The sequence below is a fragment of the Pempheris klunzingeri genome, chromosome 5 (assembly GCF_042242105.1).
Source record: "Pempheris klunzingeri isolate RE-2024b chromosome 5, fPemKlu1.hap1, whole genome shotgun sequence".
NCBI lineage: Eukaryota > Metazoa > Chordata > Actinopteri > Acropomatiformes > Pempheridae > Pempheris > Pempheris klunzingeri.
The window spans coordinates 6,842,783-6,864,223 of NC_092016.1; the positions used below are offsets into that span (position 1 = coordinate 6,842,783).

The 21,441-nt window shown below is 40.6% G+C and overlaps 2 protein-coding genes across 2 annotated transcripts in view; both read left to right on the plus strand.

Moving 5' to 3' along the window:
- Positions 1-12,613, plus strand: iqub (IQ motif and ubiquitin domain containing). Its single transcript, XM_070830458.1, has 13 exons — positions 1-166; positions 769-879; positions 2,064-2,198; positions 3,208-3,375; positions 4,382-4,557; positions 7,989-8,138; positions 8,765-8,975; positions 9,429-9,604; positions 10,318-10,488; positions 10,984-11,160; positions 11,259-11,507; positions 11,665-11,850; positions 12,416-12,613. The coding sequence occupies exons 1-13, from the start codon at positions 1-3 to the stop codon at positions 12,611-12,613; spliced, it is 2,274 nt and encodes a 757-aa protein (XP_070686559.1).
- Positions 12,614-20,196: 7,583 nt separating this feature from the next.
- LOC139201197 (calcium-dependent secretion activator 2-like) overlaps positions 20,197-21,441 on the plus strand; it is a 40,056-nt gene continuing 38,811 nt past the window's right edge. Inside the window, exon 1 of the mRNA XM_070830459.1 lies at positions 20,197-20,685. Within this exon, the coding sequence (XP_070686560.1) occupies positions 20,341-20,685 (345 nt within the window). The 5' untranslated portion in view covers positions 20,197-20,340. The remainder of the gene's footprint in view (positions 20,686-21,441) is intronic.

Here is a 21,441-nt window from a genome sequence, read left to right on the forward strand (position 1 = left end):
ATGTCGGAGCGAGGAGAGGACGAGGAGCAGGAGGTGAAAGCAGATGAGGAGGACAACACGGAAACAAACCCACAAGCAGGTGGAGGTACAGCAGAGCAGCCGCCAGAGGATGACAGAGAGCCGGGGAGTGATGGAGAGGAGGCCCGCGCTGACAGCCCGAGCTCAGGTGAGTCCGGACTGACCCCGGATCAGTCTCACCTACAGACCCATTGTAGGACTTTGAATATGTTTGTTGAATTAATTCTGTCCATTGTGGTGCATATGACCACCAACTACTATACTGAATGTCTGCATCTGTTTCTGATTTACTCTCACATTTAAATTTGAATGATGAATTAAGAAATGAAATCAAAATTCTTAAAATTATTTCTTTTATAGACGAGCGCTAAGTATTTTCTAAACCTTAATTACAATTCCAGTCATCCTAGCAGCCTAGAGAGCCCCAGAAAACAGAAAATGTTGGAAACTCAATAGCAACTGCTGTGACTCCTCAGTCAGACAATATCAAAGATCCTGCATCTAAAATTACTATTTGAACCAAACGTATGTTGGGAAAACAATATATCTAAGCTTTTTAAGGCTGCTATCAAGATTTCAGATATTTCAGCCTGAACCAAAATAGTTCACCGACCAACAGGCAGACTGACACTGCCACCCTTCAAGCCATTTACATACTGGGTAGAAAAATAAGAAGTGATTGACAGGTGTCATTTTATGGCTATTTAGATGTCTGTATGTGATAATCTCATCTTTTTGTGGACTCTACAGATGCACTGGAGACTGTGGAAGACGCTGAAACTCAAGCTGATCTGCCCGATGATGCCAAGCAGTTTAGAGAGCCTCAGAGGAAGGAAGATGTCGAAAACTCTACAGCTACAGGTAGGTTGTAGGGGACCACCATCTGTTTTTGGGGTGCTCTGTGAGACTCTCACTTCAGTTTTCTAAATTCTGTCTCTATAGACACGGTTTATAAATGTATATGAATTGAACCCCAAACAGTTTTGAATGTCCTGAATCTGCCATGCCTTATAAGATTGTATAACTCAATACATAACATACAGTACTTGGACAAATGGCACAAAAAACACACATAACCCAAACAAAGAACACAGGTTCAATAGATTTGCTTAAAAAATGTTTTACGTTTTAATGTCAGTTTTTCTATTTGCTGTCTTTTATGTCCTAACTTTGTTTTGGGTTTTTTTTTGTTTCATTTATAACTGTACAGTTTACAGTTTTACTTGTAGTGTAAATTGAAACATAACATAAAAAATCATATTACTGTAATCAAGTTCAATTAGTCATTTAAGTATGTGCTAATTATACTCTATATTAATGTTAATGTGGAGAGGGGCTGTTGTTGTGTTAAACCCTGTTCCTCATGGGATTCATTTAGTGTATCTTCCAAAAATATACATACTAGTTTACCTCCAGTAAGAAGATAAAACCTGCGCTATCAGATTTTGGCTCACTAAGATTAATCTGTTGACAGTGTGACACATTTCTGAAATTCATTTGTCATAGATTCAATTTCAGTTTTCAGTTTCATTTCTATGTATTTGCAGAGTGATACAATACGGAGGCAATATAAACGCACTATAACAAACAAATGCAGATCACATTAATGAATTCTGTTATTGACAAAGCATGGAAAGAGTTGTGGTTGATGTGTAGGCAGTGAAGTACTTGAGATGTCTTGTGCTGTTTCTAGGTAACCTAATAGGAACTTAACAACATGAGGATCAATATCTTGTTAAAGTGATATTAGTGGCAACCAGGACAGCAGTCACAGAGAAATGGCATTAGATAAGTGCCCCAATTCTAAGGCAGTGGATGGAGACTTTGGAGATTAATGATGTGGAAAAAGGTCACCCATTTTCTAAGACTTCAAAACAGTCAAATTAATGAAAAAATGCAGGCTGTTTTTAAAATGTGTTTGTTCCATTTACATTAATATAATTTTAGCTATAAAAACAGACTGTCATGATAAAATCCTGCAACATAAAACACTGACAGAGGTAATCCCACAGTCTATGTCACAACATCTCAATGTGTGGTTGCAGTGAAGGTGGTGCTGGTGCCAGAGGGTCATGTGATGACGGTGGCCTTCACCATCGGTCTCAGGATTCAGGAGTTGAAGCGCCACCTCGCCTCCGAGCTCAGAGTTCCTGCTGAGGTGCTGCAGATCTCTCTGGATGGTACGATCTGTTTCTCTTCCATCAAACACTGAGAGATGTTGTTTTTTTCTGGGGTGAAGGGTTTGTAAAGTTGTAAGTGACGAGTTAACTACCATCAATCCCGGCTCGATACCTGTCAGTGAAAACACACACACTATTACCTTAGTAGAACGTTAAGTTTTAGTGTTGCCACCTTGATGCACATCAGATCAGTGGTCCCTAAACTTGTTCCTGTCATGCCCCTCTTTTTTGTGCTTAAAAAAAAAAGTTTAAGCCATTACAGCCCACCTGTCTTCCTGATGGATAGATTAAAGGTTCCCTTTGGAGTAGACATCTAATAGCACTCTGAAGCTGTTTTTTTGTTTGCTAAACATCGTTATGCCAATAGTCTTGCACTATTCTACTGATTTGGTGTTAATACACAGAGAAACGCAGCAATGCACCAAAGAAAGGCTGGGAGGAAGAGGACTGATAGCAAGTAAACAAGCATGTAATCAATATACCATTTAACACACTTAAAAACCCACCTTTCATGAAGTCAGAAATGCATTCAGCACATTTGTTGGAGCTCCAGGATGCACTTCAGTGTGTTTTCAGTGAGTAACACTGAATGCCTGTTCAGTTTAATCAATTAGCCCCAGGCTGTTTGCGAACTACTGCATTAGATACATATAGAAGAGACTGTTTTCTCTTCCTGTGGAAAGGAAATGTTGGGTTTGTATTTAATTGAGGTGAAACACTACATTTTTTTTCCATGTATGTGTTTTTACTGGTTCCACGTGCATACTCTGAGTTGTAACTTAAAAAAAATGTAATTTGAAAAAATTAAACATGTTCAGTCCCTGAGAGAAAGTGGGTCTTTGTTGTTGCATGTTGTGGCCATTAGATGTTAACATGATTTTTTGTGGCACAATGAAATTCAGTTGTCTGTTTTGAATTTATCAGACGTCCCAAAGACTTAGATACTTCCAGTGTGTGGAGACTTCAGTTCTCAGAGTCAGGATCAATTGCTGAGCCTTCTGTTTTTCAGGCAAAGTGGTGGAAGAGCAGCAGAGCCTGATGGAGCTTGGCGTCCGGCCTCACAGCTCCACTCGGATGGAAATGAGCTCCACCGACCCGACCACCCACCCACTGCGCCCCCTTCGGCCCCCAGAGCACGACAACATGCCGGACGTCATCACCGTCCGAGTCCAAACAGGTTTGAATACCCACCCATAGGGAATGTCTGCTGGAAGCGGAAGCTGCTGTTTGCCAACAAGCTCGCCACAATAACTAGATGTAGCGAAGGTTTATCAGTGATGTTTGTCTGATGGAGTCTCTCTCCCCTTCACAATCACTTGATTCAGCTTTGAGTAAATTATTGTAGAGGTTTTGCTTACACGTCACCATTTTAATACAAACATGGAAGATTATCTTCATGCTGAGTAAATAAATGTGTTTTCTGTCAGATATCCTATTTGTGCTCCATAATTTTGTATTTTGTGGTGCCAGAATATTTCTAGACATTTAATTAGAATAAATTATAACCATCAATTATGATATGCAATTACTACACAATCATCATTCCAGTTTTAGAATTTGAAACAGCTTTTATAAATTGATGAACTGAGCTGGTATCAAAGAATACATCAAGGAAGTAAAAGAATACATGTATTTATATCTGTATGTTAAAAGGATGCAATTGAAAGTTTAATATATAGAATTTGTAAATACTGTACAGTGTCTTTTTATGTAAATGCTGTACAATATTTATGAATGCATCATTTAATTCATATTTTATTAATTTACTGATGTATGTATTAAACACTGTAAAATTCTTTAAATATTCTGGTGTCAGTTCAGACTCCATAGCAACAGAGAGAAAGAACATGAGAAAAGAATACATACAAAATGTGTGCACTTACATACATGAAATGAACATGATGAATATAAACATAAACTAAACTCCCATTCTTTTACAAGACAAATGTGAGGACAAGAGACTACTGGCATGTTCACAGAGAGTAGCTAAAATTATTACAAATTGTGAATAAAGGATGAGAGGATTTGCGATGTTGGTATTTCATTTCAGAAAACAGCCGAATTGTTTTTTTTCATCACTTTTTGTTCAGGATTATTGAACCAGACACTTCATGGCAGAAACAGTAAACACACTCTGCAAAATGACTCGAGCTCGCTGTAAAATGATTCTCTCTGACTTCCAGATGAGGGCGTGTTCCAGGAGGTGGTGGTGGAGATAGAGCGTCCCCCCCAGCAGAAGCCCTTCCTTGGCGGCTACAGACACCGGCTGACGGAGGTGGAGTACCACCACGCTGCCGCCCAGACCCTGCCCAGGAAGAGGCCTGACAGGGGAGTGTCAATCTTCAGCTGCAGCACACAGGTACAGTACAGAGCTCCAAAACAGAAATATCAACAATAAATGCACGCAACAATATATGATATATAACAGCAATATAGAATTATCATACAAAGTTCAGTTAAAGGCATGAAACCACACAGACCAATAGCTGGATGTGTGTGTGGTGCATTTAAAGGTCACTCATTGGTGCAAAACAGCGTTCTCGTTCAGGCATGAGACAGAACATGATTTCATGTGTAAATTAAACAATCTAATTATAGAAAGAGAGAAAGAATGCAAATGAGCTTCTTGAAGCAGAAGACGAATGGTCACAGTAACACCTCTCAGGTGAGCGTTAGGGTTAATTAATTAGATTCTCTTCGTGTTCTGCAATGTAAAGAAGAATATCAATGCAATTAAAACATGTAACACTATTTAAGTTCAGAAAACATGCTAAAATACCATGCTGGGGTTTTGCATGGTATTTTAATGTAGGATTTTCTGTATCACAGTGCTGCTGTATTAAACTTTATTCAATGGAAATCGAGGGTAAATCAGTGTTTCAGTTGATGCAGCTATGTTGTTGTTAAAGTTAGACTTCTTATACATGTATGGAGTGTAATTCTCAAAAAAGCCTCTCATGCAAACAGTAACACACCCCCGACATCTTCATGGAACCAACCAAGATACATTAAGGATTAAGAACTTTAACTAAATAATTTGTACTCCACTTTTTCATTTGATTTAAAAAGAAAATCCACTCATCTGTGGTGTAAGCTGCCACTTTAAACACAGCAAAAAACAGCTGCAGGCAAAAAATTTATTTTGTTGCATTTCTGTGATACAGCATTTGTTATGTTGCATGATGATGGTAGTGAGGAATGATAGACTGAAGTGACAAAACCTAAACCTTATTACCACGACAATGAAGGTCCTCGAACCTTAACAAAATAGCCACTGTCACACAATGTTTCTGTAAATCGAATTTAACCAAAGTCATTTTTGCACCTCAACCTAATCAAATCTTAACAAGAGCAATATCACATCAAAAGTGCATGTTTTTTTTCAATAGTGATATGTGTTGCTCTGGAGGGCATGGACCATAGATATAAATAGACAAACATATTTTGACATTTAATTTGGAGGACTTGTTGGATTCAGACGTACACGCTAATACACACGTGCTAAAAATCCAGACATCCCATAGGTACTTTATGGGGTAACAGGAGCAGCTTTTGGGATCTCAATCCAACCTCTTCAAATGTTTCTTTAGCAGGCAGACATAAACCCCAGTGTTCTGTTTGCTGCCCAGAAGTGTATGTATGTGGGATATTTTTTCTCTAACTTTATTCAACACCTGCAGTCAGATCAATATGTGCAAGTTCCAAACTGACGAAGATGCTGTGCACATTTTACACATGTTGCACAGCATCGGTAACGTCATTCATTATTTAAATCTCCTGTCATGGCAACAGTATCGGCCAGCATATCGGCCAGATATACAGTTTAGTTGGGTTTGAGACATCTAGTTCTCAATTTATATGTGTGTGTGTGTGTGCGCACTCAACTTCTCTCTCCTACATACATCTACTCTCTGCCTCTGCATTAAATATAACTCACTCACATGCACATATACACAGACACACTCTGATGCCAGTGCTTCGATCGTTATAGACATACATGAAGACACACACCACTGCAGTAATGAGATCTCCTGGTCTGTGTGCTTCTCTCAGCACTGTGATGAGATGACCTGTTGCCCCACAGTAAAGTCTTCTTCTCCTGAAATATTCCTCAAACTGGAGAAGAAAGAATAAAACGGAACAGGGAACATGAAGAACGTTTTAGCGGTGTGACCTCTGACCCTTGACTCTGTACATTAGTAAGTGGCTGCAGCTGACGATGCTTTTAAAAAGTACATTCCTGTCCACGTATTCTCAAATGAAAGTATTTACTCATAATGTGAACCTCAGCATTCCTCAACACATAAAACACACTGGAGTCTTAAGGTTGCACAGGCTTTTCACAAATCTATGAATTTGTGGGTAACATTCCTCTGTAGTAAATACTGACTAGTTCCAAATGATTGATTTACTGAGCCAGTTTGCACCATTAAAACTTAGAAAATGTGCTTATTTGAGTTTCAGGCAGAATTACCATTTGGCGTTCAATTTTAGACGGGGGTCGGGACACATGATTAATGGTCTGGAAAACCAACGATCTGCCATTTGGACACTAGAATGAATTTTTCTGGTCAGAAATTTGGGTCCTCTGTCTTGTAGTTTGAGCTGAGCAACTGTCCGTTTTCCCACATGGCTGCTGTGAAAAGCTGCATTATTAACTGTTGTGATCTTGTTTTAAGATTAGTGGAATTATTTTACATGTTGTGTCTGACTGTAACTGTGCTGTGATAGAAACAGCCAGCCATCTTGTCTTTGATATTGTCAACAGATGACACTGATCGAGGCTCTGTGAGCGGCACCTATCGTTGATTGAGAATTGTGTCATTTTTGTGAAATGTGATTTAAAAACTTAGAAATATAATAGTACCATTTTGATGAAGTGTCATATCAACCACTGTAAGTATTACCACTCATATCATATCATATACTATCATAAATTGGTCATAAATGAGAATTTCTGAATGAACCTAAATCTGAAAACACTTGCTGGCATGAATCAGATTTAAAGACACTTTGAAACATGCAGGTAGGGAGAGCTGATGACTTTACTGAAAGCTCAAACTAACTTCTTCCAAGCTCTCTGACTTTCTGGAATTTGTAATTCACTTCTCTCCCAAAGTTGTTAAGGACACAGTCTGCACCAGTCTAGTTATGCTAATTATGTCTGTGGTCTTGAAACTGAAGTATGTCATAGAGTTGCACTTTTATGGTAAAAGTACGCAAAATGTGTGTGGTGTCCTTTTGGAGTCCCTGGGTTGGTTCCAAAGGTCATCAAAGGTTTGACTGAGTCTTTTGGGTACTCAAGCATCATCAATCTGTGTCTCAAGTCTGGAAAAACTAAAATGTTACACACCAGCTCATATTCTTGCCTGCAGTGAACCTCAATTAACAGCTTGAAGCCTGTGACCTTACCAGTGGCCTCGAGATGTTCACAGCCGCCCTGCTTCACTGCATTACACAGCTCATCCATATCAGCTCCCAGTCTGTCTGCAGGCCTGACCCTGATCTCTCTTCAGGCAGAATCGCAAAACTTAATTAATATTTTCACAGTTTTAGCCCATAGGTATTTGACCTGTATTACTTGTGGTTACCCGTATTAGTTACGTGCTCAGTACACCTCCTGTGGTCAATTAATTTCTTACAGAAATAAGCAACGAGGGAAACTCACCCCTCTTGGATCCCTCCATCCAAAGAAGAATGGATGGATAAGAGGCATTTCATCAGACATCTTTATTCGTCATTTCTATTAAAGTCAGTCAGTGTCTTTACTCATGTCTCTGTCTCCGTCAGACAGTTGAGCTGAAGTCTCGGGCCCAGCAGTGTCCGGTCGACGCCTTCACCCAGATGACCAGCTGCTACATCTCCTGTATGAATGACAAGCTGGTCACCCCCGGCAACTACATCACTGCTGAGGAGTATCATGACAAGAGACTGAGAGCTGTGGGTAAACATTGAGTGGGTGTGTGTGTGTGTGTGTGTGATATTACAAGGAATGATGTCTCTTATAGATTGCAATCTGATCTTTTCACTTCAACACACTTAGAAATGACCAATAATGCTTAAAATTATGTTATCTGATTTCTTCTTAAATTTAAGAATCACCTTTGATAGTATAAGAAAGATATTCACTCAGAAAAAAGGCTGATTTTGTCAGTTGTGGAAAAGTTGACAGTGAAGACTTGACAGTGATAATTGATATAACATAAAACTTTATTGATCTCTATGAAATTAAGATTACAGTAACAGTGACACAATAGACAGGACAAGATAAAAAGAAAGGGCAAGGAAACATTCATGTGTGTACTATACATGGTATACATTTAGTGTTAAGAACAATAGATAGAATATGAAGACAAATATTTTGTACAGTGTATAGTATATATTTACAGTATAAACACTACACAGTAACAATAATGATAAAACAAAATATACATATATAATGTAAAGCGAATAGAATACTGTAATATAGTACATAAAATAAGATATAATGAATAAACAAGTTAATGATAATTATTGCATGCTTCCTCCTCCTCTGCTGTGGTGACCTGCTTCCCTTCTCCACCCAGGTGATCCGTCTGCAGTCGTTTGCCCGAGGCTGGCTGGCCCGGCAGGCGGTGGACCGGCTGAAGAGGGAGCGGGAGCGGCGGCTGGCCTGGCTGGACATGCAGGAGAGGAGGAGGAGGGAGGAGAAGGAGGAGCAGCTGAGAGACCGCCGCCAGCGCTGGATGAACCCACAGAGGAGGGAGGACTTCAACCTGCTGTACCAGGCTCTAGAAAGTAGGCTGAAGTGACGGGGGCACTGTGTGTGGGGAGGTCTCACTCTTTTTGCAGTGATGGAGGAAGTATTCAGATCCTTTACTTAAATAAAAGTTAACTTAAAGAAACTGCAGTAACTATACTTTTCTAAATTCTTACATATGAGGACATGAAACCATGTTTGGTATTATGCATGAAAAATGACTAAATGAGTTATCAAAATATCAACTGTACTTGTAGCTGTACTTGTGTATTGTGTTGGGTCATTTAATTTATAACAAAGCGTCATATTCTATAAACTCTTCAAATGCTTTGTATGCAGAAATCTTAATTTGTAAGATAAGTAGTAACTCGAGCTGCCAGATACATTCAGCACACAGAGTAACAGGAACGGAAGTACGTAAATGTACTTCATTACATTTCACCACTGCTCTGATGTTAAGCTGTAAAATGTTTTAACTGTGTGTATTCCAGAGTGGAGGTGTGAGGAAGAGCAGCAGATTAAATCATCCCTGCGAGGAGCTGAGAGGAAGGCAGCTCTCTGCTCTCTTCTGGAGCAAGAGACGCAGCTCATCACCGCCATCGGACGCCATCACATTGCCGTCCAGCACAACAACTACGACAAAGCTATCACGAACCTCCTGGACAAGGTCAGAGTTCACTGCTCCCTCGATCCAGACCAAAGCAGTTTTTTATGTCCTGTTAGATATCAACTTTTAAATAATCTTGGTGTCTGCATTACGGCAAAAATTAGAAATTATTTTGACTGATTAGTAAGTCATTACAGGAGAAAAACAAAATCAAGCTCAATCAAAGACAAAAAGACAGAGTAGGTGTGTCAAGAAAGCACAACAGAAGTTCACAGTAATATATTTAACTATACACAATAGCAGAAATTAGTAGTGGGAGTAGAAAAGTACAACTTGGAGGAGTACTGGCAGTAGTAGAAGGCGTAAGAATAGGAGCAGTAGTAGCAGGAGGAGCGTATTAGTAGCAGCAGTAGCTGTCCTGAAGCCTCCCCTGCTTTATTGTCTATTTCACTCTAAATGTGGGCAAATTTATTAAATGAACATGTTGCTGTATTGAGGAAACCTTGAAACTAGTGATTGAGACCATTCATTCATTAGGAATGTTTTTACTGAGGGATAGTAGATGTACTAGTAGTAGTAGTAGTAGTAGTAGTAGTAGTACTAGGGTTGTGAATGATAATACTATCATTTGCATTAGTAGTAAAAGTAATGTCAGCAACAGCAGTATTTATATTGTCAGGTGTAGCAGTGTTGGTAAACTCCAGCAGCTTTATCAGCAGTGGTGTTAGTAGTTCCTTCAGCAGTGGCACTCACTGTGCGCTGCTGTGTTTCAGTCCGCGGCTGCTCATCGGTGGCTAGGAGCAGACGGTCGACTGATCGAGATGGACAGTCAACACACCATCAGAGCCAGAGAGCTGCAAGATCTGTACAACAGCATCAACCTGACACCTGTCAGCCAGGAGCAGAGACTCCACACCCTCATGACACTCAAACACACTGTCAAGGTACCACACACACACACACACACTGCCGTCCCACAAACAGCAGTACAGGTAAATATTTACAGTTTGTAAATATATAAAATATTTAAATAAATATTTACAGCTTGTAAATATTTACAGCTTGTGAGCGCACACATTTAACATGAATGGTGCAGGGTCAGTGTATGAACATGTCTGTGCTTGGTGAAACAGTGTATTCTTAAGTTAACCAGCTATTATGAGGAGTTTGATTCACTTTCTTAACATTAGTGACACCTTATTGACTTTGTGTACTGGGTCCAATTCAGCATTGTGCACACTTCCCTGCACTCTGTCTCTATGCATTTTATTGGAAAGTGTAAAAATTCTTGATGAAAACGTTTAAACAGCACTCCAAGTCCCATGGACACATAGGAGTTTATAATGCCCTGTTCGTAATCAGAATACTATAAATCTGGTTTTATATGAGCGTATCTGTTGTTGTTTGTATTTCTAAAAGTTTTTTTCCTCATTGGGCAGGAACATAAGTGTCAGCTGACCCAGGACATCGTGGATTTGATTGACAGGGAGGTGGACCTGGTGACTCGGGGGATTAAGGCAGCCAAACTGGAGGGGCTGAGGAAGAGGATCTCCACTCTGTTCCTCCAGTACATCAAAACACCAATGTTTAACCCTAAGATGGCCAAGCTACTGAAGGTGAGCAAAGGGCCCTGCTGGTCTAACATCATATGCTTGGGCACCATTGGATATTAACTGTATATGAATATCTTCATGTAATCTAAACTCGACCCCAGGTTCCCCAGAATCCCTCCCAGCTGAAGAACAACATGCTCCTCTGCCAGGGCTGTCAGCGCTACCTACACTCCACTTACTTCAGCCCGTCCGCCAGCACCCATCTAAACAGTCGGTGCCGGGACTGCACTGGACTCGACAACATAGCGAGATCCCGCAATGACAACTCTTGCTATAAAAACATCCTGAGGAGGCTGAGAGCTGACGAGCTGCGGCTCAACGAGGAGGCCAAGATTCCCTTCCTGCTGCAGGTGCACTGCTTTCATTATGCGTATTTGTCAGTTTGATTGCTTCCGCTCTTTTACCTCGAGAGCCTCGAGAGGATTCTGTCTGTTTTCCTGCACAGTTGGCTGTGATATTTAAAGTGCTGATACCCCAACCCTGACGTCTACACGTGTGTCCTCACAGGTGGAGGATGTGCGGTACCTGGTGAAGGTAGTCTGGTCGTCCTGCTCAGCCCTCAATGCCAGCAGCGACCTCTACAACCTTGTGTTTGTCCGCTGGGAGCGTAAGAGGGACTGGAGCCCCTGGAACTGCATCCTGCTGTCCAAAGAAGAGACTTCAGCTCACCTGGAGGAGGAGGACGTCTACAAGGTCTGCCCACATAAACATTTTTACTCACATCATACATGTGGACTCCATCTCCACCAACTATCTAATCTGTATTTAAACAATGGCATCTGATCACTGACCTACGCATTGCCATCTGGTATTAATGAATGTTCTTATCTGCCTGCATGGAATCAAGGAAAAGATTTATTGTGGCCTAGAAACTTTTGAATGAAAGCCAATTATAGTTTGTGACCTTAAAAATACTCTTAGATTGTATAGTATCTCTTAATACTTAAAAAAACTAGCCCCTTTTAATGGTCAGTCCCCGTAAGGACCAGAGTCTAAATGTTGTTCCTGGGGGGGAGGGTTCATTTAGAACATGTTTTCCCCAAACTGTTGTGATTTTCTTCTCATGCCGGTCAGTCTGCCACTTTGTTCAGTCTTCTTTCTGTTTGTGTGGTCAAACAGTGAAAAAACCAGCTGGCAAATGTTTGACTCCAGCTGTTACTCAAGCTGAGCCTCTCTCCTGTGTGTGTGTGTGTGTGTGTGTGTGTGTGTGTGTGTGTGTGCATGTGTGTGTGTTTGTGTGTGTTTTTTGTGCATTCAGGCGTATGAGGCACCGTTCATCTGCAGGATCGAACACAAACACATGCTGGCCCGGCGCCACTTCAGGCAGATCTCCGTCATGGCTGAGTATCTCGACTACCAGCCGGATGCTGCGCTGGACAACCAGTTTGTATCGAAGCCCATCACCATGACAACAGGCAAGCACGCCACCGACACCACACCGAGCTCAACTCATTAAGAAAACACCCCATGGCTTTCTTTCCTCTGTCACTGTTGCCTCTGTCACTTTTTAAAACATTTTGTCTGAAATCTCAAATAAAGATCATGATGGTTTTACTCCCGGTTTTGACTCGCATAAATTCATTTCAGTTTGGGTATTTTTACTAAATTAGGATGTATTGACCTTTACACACTGCTGAAAGCCCAAGGTCTGGCTTTCAGAAATAATTATAAGGCTAAAATAATCCTGAAGTTACACACTTCCCCTTTAAGTGCTGCTTTGGAGAACTTGTGTAACATTTCAGTGTTTGAGAGTTCAGTGACAGACTGAGGGAAGACGCACACCTGTCGGGGTGAGGTGCTGACTGACTCGCTTGCCGACATAAAACACAAATTTTAAAAAAGGGAAAGTCATGCACAGTTTGGAGCTGCAGTCTGAACCACTTCTGTGATTCTGACCAATCAGAGCTTTTGATACTTAAAGTACACTGTGCCGATAATACTTTCAGGACTTTACTTTTACATTGTGATATTGGTATTGGTAATATAAGTGATTAAAATTAACCACTGTAAAAGTCAAGCAACACAATCAAACAACATTGGTGGGTGAAATATTTAAGGAACTTCGACCAAATCCACAATTAAATTCACGATTAAAATATTTCCAGCAAATCCACGTCCTGACCCTACTGTTATATTTCAGGGAAAATAATACTCCTGCATTTAGATAATAAGCATTAGCCATGGGTCAGAGGTCACAAATAGAGTTAGCAACTGTTTAATGTCTCTCAGGACTTTAAGATAAGGAGTTAAAGTATGCTTCAACTATACATTGTTCTTGGGTTGACTTCAAGAAACTCAGGTTTGCTTTGTTCTGTTTCAGCAAAGAGGACAACAAATCACACCGTACCCTACATTTTTCCTCTCAGTTTTCATTCTCGCCTCCTGTGACTAATGAGCAGTAAAGCTCATTAAATGAGGCTTTAATGGCAGGGACGCATGCAGATGCTTTCACACCCACAGAGAGCCAGAGGTGTCAGTGAGCTGAGGTGTACGGCTCTTATTATCACAAGATAATCCTCACTGTCTGTCTGTCTGTTGACGTTTCTCTTATTGTCATGCCTCACGCATGGTAAATATTGGTTTAGTCTGATTTCCATAATGTTCAATAAGTTATGACCACACTGAGGATTTTTCTCACTCAAATGGTGTCTGAATACCTCTGGTGTACTTATGTAATGCACCCAGGTCGTACCCACCTAAAACCCACTGAACTTTAAACTTCAGTGACGTGTCAGGGGTGCGATTCAATATGATTTGATTCAACACAATGCAAATCAACCCAGTATGAGGCGATGCAAAATAGGTTTCTATGCAATTCAGTATGGTAAAGAGCGTTTTATCTAATTTAGTTGGTTATATTTGATTTATATTTCATTAACATTTAAACACTAAACACTAACTAACATTAACACAACAACTAAAAAGTGACATTTTTATGTTGCATTTTTCCTTGGAGCTGTTATGCTGTTTCTCTGTGACCTCTAGAAAAACCTTTTACGAACAGGCCTTTCAACAAGTCCTTTATAATGTCAAAAAATACAAAGAAAGTAAATTCAAATGTAGAAAAAGTAAACTATTATTGGCAAAAGCACGAATCACCTAATTTTAGAAACCATTTGCGTACATTATTGTGCACATATTTATTCATAGATGAGACCTAAATCTTTAATTTGCTGCTGGTTATAATATTCAAACATACATTTTCCAGAGTGAAAAGTAGTCAAAGCAACCCCGGTCTCTCCTACAGTCAACTAGTCAGTGAACACAGCAAAAACTTTAGATTTATTCTTCTCCTATCGTGCCTCACGTTAATGGATCATAACATGTCTGGTAGATAATTAGATGATCCATTTCAAAATGACACCGAACTTCTATGAATGTCATCTTTAAGCTACAGATGGACAGATACAAGCAGGCACACACGCAGACATTCAAATAATTTTGCCCTTGCTTTAGGTACATTTTAATAAGCTGTGGTCAAATGAACTCAAAAGTGTTTTAAAGAAACACCAGTATCCTATAACAATGACCCTCTGCAGTAACCTAAATGGTTTCTCGATCTTGCATGTTATTATTTAACATACCCAGAACTTGATTTCTTGGAGAATACCTGCTGGTGCTTACGCCAAAAGTGTAAGGTTCTGAAGGTAGTACTTTTACTTGCTGTGGAGTATTTATACTTTTACTTGAAGGATCTGATTACTACCATCACTGCATAAATACACACGCCAAAACGAACGGAAATAGGAAGGAAGTATACTAAAAAAACAATTCAGATACTGAATAGGTGAAAAACTCAGTTTGGATCTTACCTACTTTCATTTCCACATAACCTGAAGCTGAGGCGTGAGTGTAATGTTAATGTTAGCATTAGTGGTGTGGCGTGCCGGACAGGTTATTATGAGCGCCGCTGTCCTCCGCACGTGCTCAGTAATCTTTTCATTTCCCTGTCAGCACCAAGTGTTCTCAGGGTGCTTTTAACCAATCACGGTCAATCATTTAGTTGACTGTGAGCATTTCTCTATCGCCTATCAATAATTTAATCTGTCTGTGTGCTCTGAGCACACACACACACACACACACACACACACTGTCACACACAGCTTCACAGTTCCTGTGGTGATGTGGCGGAGAATCAACTGAGAAAGGCACAGCAGCAAGAAAAGAAGATGAGTACAGGTTACTGGGAAACCATGAGGTTCATTCATTCATTCATGCATTGAGTCATTTATTCAGTTAAATGTTCAATCATGTATTAATTCATGTATTTGTTCCTTAATTAATTCATTAATTTCTACAGTCAATCAGTTATACATTCATTCATTCAGCATGTCAGTCAGTGTGTCATTCTTTCAGTGTGTTCATTCACTCATACATACATTCATAAAATCTGTCAGTCACTTACAATCATTCAATCATTCATTCATTCAACGTGAGTCATTTATACAATTATGTGCTCATTCGTTCATTCAACAAGTATATGGTTCCAAGTATATTGGAAAGTGGCGCTTTTAGTCAGTGGAGCTCTGTCTGTCTGTGTGCAACATAAACTTTATACACCCACCAGCGGTTCCTCAAATAAAATTAGGAAATGTAATTAAATATTTGACTTTACGTACATTGGCCTGAGAGTGACATGAAACTGACATTCTTGATATTTCCACACATCTCGCGTAACCCTCGTAGCGTCGAACCAGTTTGTCGAGTTGAGATGCCGCCCCCCTGACACCCAGCTCAACCTGCCTTACCTGTTTGTGCTGCCCACAGCGTTGAAAATAATCTAAAATTCAACAGCAACGTGTCTTTTCAGACACAGTGTCCCATTTGCTCTGGAGAATCCGCAGAACAAACTGGTCACAGTGTCACATATTTCTCCAGGGTAATAATCCGGGGTCACGGGGACTCTGCGCCTGAAAAGAGATGCTGCTGTTCAAGTTTTTAAATGTCACATTTGAAAGCCGTGAGCAGCACAAACTAAATTCAATTTCTCAATTTCTCATTGACTAGCATATCAAAGCCCAAACAGCCCAGGTGTGTGTGTGTGTGTGTGTGTGTGTGTGTGTGTGTGTGTTTGTGTGCATCTGCAGGAGTCAGGCCTGTCTTTGTGGGTGGCCGAGCTGATGACGCCTCTGGGTGATTTGCTAACCCTTGGCCACGATTGCTGTCGCCTGCATCATCGTCACCACGGTAACAGAGGTGGCCAGCGATGCTGCCATCATCACCATTTTCCTCCCCATCCTCTCTCCTCTGGTAGGTTCACACTGTTTTACACTGCTGGGCACAGGCTGTGTTTTTTGGGTTCGAACACCTTCAGTTCAGCTCATCAACAGTGGAGTTTCTAATCTCATGATTTGGTCGTTGTGTAAGAGAAGTGAAGTAAGAAGTGAAAATGACTTCTCAGCCTTGATGATTATACCTATCACAGTGTGATTGCTTTATTTTTTTTAATATAAATAACACATAACACTTTTTCTATACCTCAATGGTAAAAGTCCTGGAAACCGAGGAGCTGAAGATTGACCTTCAGAAAGCCGAAGCCATGAATGACCATGAGATGAGCAGAGAGAAACTGGTCTGCCCCCTTGACGGAGACAAAAAGGAAGCATTCAGTTGAAAGGCAGATGCTTGTCACACAGGTCAACGTAGCCAAACAGGAGCTGGAAGATCTCAAGCAGCAGCTCGAGGAAGAAAAACACGTGAGGATGCAGACAGAAAAGCTGGAGGCAGCAGAGACTCCTTTCAAGAAACTGTCAACTGTCATCATGAGGTCCTGGAGCTGCAGCAAACTGTCCACAAAAAGCCAGACTTGAGGAACCAGGCAGGCTGAAAAACTCATGGACTTAAAGATCAAAGAGGCCTATTGTAAAGAGCTCAGCCGACAGCTCCAGAAAGAGAAGAGACTGAGGCAGGGGCCGTTAAGATCGGGGAGAGTTTCCCTTTTTTCACTGACAAGCTAGCGAACAGAACGAGAGGAGCTGCGGCGGCGGCGGCCAGTTTTCTCCTCACTACCGTTGGAACAATGTTTGTCTGGCAGTGTGTGCTCATGTGTTGTGGGGGGGACTTTGGATTTGGAGGGAGGCCTAAAGGGGAGGTGGTGGGATTTTCTCGGTTGGATACTTTCAAAGTCTAGCTACTTTTGCTATAGTCTTTCCCAGCATTACAAACCCTGTCTCTAAAATCGAACACACAGAACCGAAAAACGTCATGGAATATTAAAACAAATGTGACACCTTTTTGTTTCCTTGTTCACTTCACTTGTTCCCTCTTTACTGCTTCATTTCATCCCTTTCTTTCTCTCTTCTCCCTTTTAGTCTCATTTGCCATCTTATTGAGTCAGCATAGAGACTTTGTACCGGAGACAAGAGAGCTACAAGCAACAGGCGAATAAAAAATTAACATAGGGTTAAATGCAAAACTTTCATTTTTCAGTAAGTTAAATATTTTCTGGTTTTATTTAGTGGTGACAGTGTGTGATCCACCTTAACGTAGCTAACTGACATCAGTGACTGGCAAATGTTAGCAGTTGTGTGTGTGTGTGTGTGCAATGTGAGGACCAGCCTGGGTGCATGGTAACGGTGTAAACGTGTTATGGTATTTCATTGATTTTGAGCAAAGTACAGAGAAAATCAGCTTAATGAACACAAGTTCATTTCATCCCAATTAACCTTTAACTGTCAACAATACATTGGACCACTGAATGCTACCATTTACCATTACCAAGTGTCATTCTATGTGTAGAACATGACAAAGTACTACCTACTCTAGGACCTACTCTACATGGCCAAAACCCAACAAGCCTGGAGCTCTTGGAACTGACCAAAGTGAGAAATGAAGCAGTTTTAACGCTCTGTTCCTTCAATATGGGTACAACATTACACACACACACACACACACACACACACACACACACACACACACATACAGGTTGTGTGTCCAGCTGTTGTTGTGTCTGTATGTAGGCTAACAGCTCCTCTGTAAACTCTCTTTATATCTAAACCTCTAGTTAGAATACACCACAGAGACACTGCCCTCTAGTGACCCCAGTGTCTCTCAGTGACAGCCTCTGAATACATTTCCAGTAAGATTGTAAAACATCTGACTAAAACCAGTGGTTATACTATAGTCCTGCAATAAATGATTCCTTCACGATGGTTCAAAATACTCGAAATACGTTTTAAAAGGATATTATGATGAAATAAGTTTTAGAAAAAAATAGAAACTGATATTTTATATAACGTACATGTAGGATACACAGTATATGTTACATCTGTACTAATATATCCATGTCTACATAAATGAGTAGATATGTACATGTGTGTCCCTCCGTACTTTACAGGTACATCCACTGTTCCTTTACAATAGCAGCAAATACATAGATAGCATCATTTAAAAACACAGAACAACACAGTCTAGTGAGCTTTCTTCTAACTTCAGAGAGAGGGGAAAAAGAAAAAGGTGTCCCCGTGTATACAAACAGACAGACACAAATGTTTTGCTATGTATTGATATTGATAAACTCCTTATTGATATTACCTTGTATCCTTTCATCTGAGGCCTATTTCTTTAAATGTTTTTCTGTTCCAGCTCTCTGGATGCCTGCCAGCTAAACACATGTTGCTTCCTTTTCCAGTCAAAGATTGTCTATTCGGGAAGAGGTATCACACGGTGGCTTAAAAATGGTCCTCTCCTGCAGAAGCAGGCACTCATGATCTAAAATATGATTCAGAGGATCTAACATTCTGGAGAAAGCACTTGAATTATGTGATTTTACAGAAATCATTTGTTATTTTGTCATCTGTACATGCAGCACAGGAATCTATGCAAGACAATTATTGTAAGACACAGCCAATTCAAAATATAACCTATATCTAATCTATCATGTAGAATCTAGAACTTATGAAAGTATTTATATGATTAATTTAAGAACTTTACAATGATATTTGTACCATAGTTTGGCTTAAAAGACACGTTTATCAATCACAGGGGACAGGAAACTCTTTCAGCACTCATTATCTTTACACTGAGGGTCTATGGTGAAGGTGTTGTGTGGCTACTGTGCAGATTGTAAAACTATTTGGAGGAAATTTGTGACTTGGCTGTATAAACAAAGTTCATAAATTGCTTTTTGCCGTATTTGTTCTGGCTCATGTTTTCCCTTCAAAACGCCAAAGACAAATTATGTACAATGTGCATTTGCGCTTGTCTACTGAATTTTATCCAGTATACATGCATGCTTAGTTTCCTGTGAATCCGTTATGTATATGCACATCACTTGAATGCAACTCCGCCACAGTACAAACCACTATGGAGAGATAACTAATGAGTATAAATACAGTTGACGGACATAGCAGAAGAAATCCCAGCCATTAATAGTGTTTAAAATTTGGTTTGATATGATGACTTTTTTTTTTTATTATTGGTATTGATAATAAAGAAAAGTCAAAATGGGGAAAACATCTAGCTGGACTGTTATATTTACACTTTGGATTTGAAGTTTAAACAAATTAAATATAGGCTAACAGTTTTTAATTTAAATATACAACCTTTAGTATGATAAAAGTACATAGATATGGAAATACATTAAAATACACATATTGCAATTAACATACACCAAAGATAAGATTTGCTTTTAGCCAGCACTTAACCTCTATTGTAAAGATTCTATATCTGAAATTAATTTGATTTCAGTCGATAATGTGCTCCAGAGCTGACAGCCCTTTATGGAGAAATCTTAATGTCCAAATTTAGATTCAGAATAATGAAACCAGGCTGTAATTGGCGGCCATGAGCTTCCATACATGGTGGTTGGGCTGAGTTTGGTGCTTCCTGACATACCGACAGACTGAGCCCTCTCGCCGCTGCTCTCCTATCTCTGGCTGCAGCTACAGGTTGCTCACCTGTGTGCTGGAGCTCCGCGCTGCCATTCCAGCACTCATCCTCCAAACATTAACCGTGAAAACTCCGCCCACCCCGCACAAAAAAAAAAAAAAAAAAACACCCCCACGTCCCTCTGAGGTCGCGGCTCCAAACGCACCGCGGACCGCAGCAGAGAAGCACCGCGGGCCGGTAAAGTGCAGCCGTGAACGCCACGTCGACTAAAACAAACAAACTAAAGCTTTAACAGGTGTTTTCTCTCTTTCTTTTCCTCCGTCGCTCCGAGCCGGAGTTTTGACGCCCTGAACCATGTTGGACCCGTCCTCCAGCGAAGACACCGGCGGGGAGTCCGACCCAGAAGTTGTGCAGGAGACTCCCAAGAAACCGGCCGCCTCCTCGGCGGGGAAACGGGGGGACAGCGGCCGTGCGGGCGGCCAGAAGCGTCAGACCGCCGCACCTGGAGGCGCCGCCGGCAAAAGTGCAAAAGACAACAGCTCGACAGGTGAAGAGGAGGAGAGGAAGGAGCGCGAAAGGATCCAGAAGGAGGAAGAGGAGAGGAAAATTAAACTGCAAATTTACGTGTTCGTCCTGCGGTGCATTGCCTACCCGTTCAACGCCAAGCAGCCCACGGACATGGCCCGGCGGCAGCAGAAGGTGAGTCTGTGCCGCACACTGAAGCAGCATGCACCTGTTGTCTGGTGCGGAGGGACCCGCCAGCTGACTTGTATTAGAAATGTGTCAGTTTAAAGCGCACTCGAAAATCTGACTAAATACTAAAAGCAATCAACAACACTTTATATCTGTTTGCAGCATAAAGAGCTGTCGATTAATTCGGCATATATTTAATCCACCAAGAATCTCTTATTTTAACAAAATAGTTTCTTTCTCCTCCATTCTCCTGTTGCTTCTACGTTGCTGCCGTACCAAAACATTTCCTGAAAAGCGACAGCCACCGTTGTGATCCAACTGTTAAATTTGAAATATTTCTTAAACAGGCGCTACATAGTCTAAAAAAATCAACGCCGAATTAAAGATACACTCGACTTGTTTCATGTTAGGTGTTTTAAGTTGTTTATGCTAGAAGTATTTGCTTGGTACACCACGCGGTAACCTTAAATTGAAAGAAATCCGAAGGGAATCCTTCCATGGAATGAGGAGTCTGTAATTTTAGCACACATCCTATGCAGTTTGGTTTGTTTGCGTGGTGCTTTTCAAAGAAATTTAGAAACAATCGCCCTGTAACACAAGCTTTAGCCCTTTAAACCAGGTTGTCCATACATGCAGGTCTCATTCATTCAGGAATTGGGATGAAATGCAATCTCACTTTGTTTGTTCTTACTGTAAACTCAGTATTATCTATATGTGTGTGTGTTAAAGTGCTCTACAACATTAAGATTCCTTCACAGGGGT